The following is a 1413-nucleotide window of genomic DNA, read 5'->3' as shown; positions in this document are numbered from 1 at the left end:
CACCCCCCTCCGTCCCCCCAAAAAAAAAAGAGAGAGAGAGAGAGAGAGGATGCACCAAGGATATGCCATCTGACTTTTTCAAAATGTGTCAGTGTCCGATACTACTCGCCGGCACTGAGAGGACGTCGATTGTATCCTAAGGAGTCATTTATGATATAAATTCTTGATTTATAGATGGACAAATGACCATATTCAAATAATCTCATACAAAGCTATTTGGTTGAATATGATCAAATTCATAGATCATATATAAATGATGCTGAGATTTGAAATTTTCCTCTCTTGTGAGATTTCAATATGATCAAAGATCTTTGACCAAATATTGCATTTAATCTTTGGAATTGTCTATATTGCTGACTTGGACAGCCAAAATTTAGTGCTGGTCTAATTTCCTGGTGATTGGCTAGTGTCTTGCTTGTGTTGTAACGGGTTTATTGGTTGGTTACTCTCTTTTGGGTTTAACTTTTGTACTGGCGGCAAATGATCTGGGATTCCTTGCTATTTGTGTTAAAAATCTTTTTTCCCGGGGTATGCTCCAATCTATGTATGCTTTGGCTATCTAATGAAGTATTGTGTTTACTCTAAAATGAATTACAAATTTCAGGAAGGTGGTCCAATTGGTCTTGTTGAAAATGAAGATATAATTACCATAGATATTGAGAAGAGAAGAATGGATGTGCATTTAACAGACGAGGAACTGCAGGAGCGCAGAAAGAAATGGACTCCCCCACCCTATAAGGCTGAACGAGGTGTTCTTTACAAGGTATGAGGAAAGTTCATGCTGTACACATTTTTCCAAAGTTTGTAGTGTCCTATTGAACAAACCGGGATCTTCTTTATTTTCAGTACATCAAGAGCGTTCAAGCAGCTTCAAAGGGATGTGTAACCGATGAATAGTAGAGATGGGTTGGTAGGAAGGCATAGAGCAACACCAACCGTAGTACTTGGGGCATATTTCTTGCGGCTGATTAGAGTATCCGAGTTTATGCTCGATTTTCCAGTACGATTAAATTCAGTGTATCCTATTCTCTTAGAATTCGTGGTTGTATGTCTAGTCTTTTCCCATCCTTCATTTGGTTGTTTATTGAATTATATGGGAATTTCCTTGAATATTGTGGTGTTAAACAGATTTTTCTGAGCATAAGAAATGAGGACATGGATCTTCAACTTATGTGTATTGAAATAATAGAGCCCAGTTAAACACTCAAATTCAAAACGACTGGTGCATTACGTCGGGCTAGACGTTGGTGAGGATGAACGACCACGTTTTTGGCAGTTGGACTCAATGCTGTGTGTAAGGGTTAAAAATTTATTTGTAAAGATAAATAGAAAATTATCTCACACGTAGATTAATTGAGTACGAGACGTCAAAAGATTAATTTGTTGCGATCCATGACACTGTTACTTCAATAT

At 37.6% G+C, this 1413-nt stretch overlaps 1 protein-coding gene across 1 annotated transcript in view; it reads left to right on the top strand.

The window, feature by feature from the left end:
* LOC111379435 (dihydroxy-acid dehydratase, chloroplastic) overlaps positions 1-1209 on the top strand; it is an 11476-nt gene extending 10267 nt beyond the window's left edge. Inside the window, exons 14-15 of the mRNA XM_023002796.1 lie at positions 605-763; positions 847-1209. Of these exons, the coding sequence (XP_022858564.1) occupies positions 605-763; positions 847-897 (210 nt within the window). The 3' untranslated portion in view covers positions 898-1209. The remainder of the gene's footprint in view (positions 1-604; positions 764-846) is intronic.
* Positions 1210-1413: the final 204 nt, after the last annotated feature.

Source organism: Olea europaea, unplaced genomic scaffold (genome assembly GCF_002742605.1).
Source record: "Olea europaea var. sylvestris unplaced genomic scaffold, O_europaea_v1 scaffold199, whole genome shotgun sequence".
Taxonomy (NCBI): Eukaryota; Viridiplantae; Streptophyta; class Magnoliopsida; order Lamiales; family Oleaceae; genus Olea; species Olea europaea.
The sequence above is the reverse complement of the archived record's forward strand: the minus strand, read 5'-3'. Positions and strand labels throughout refer to the sequence as shown.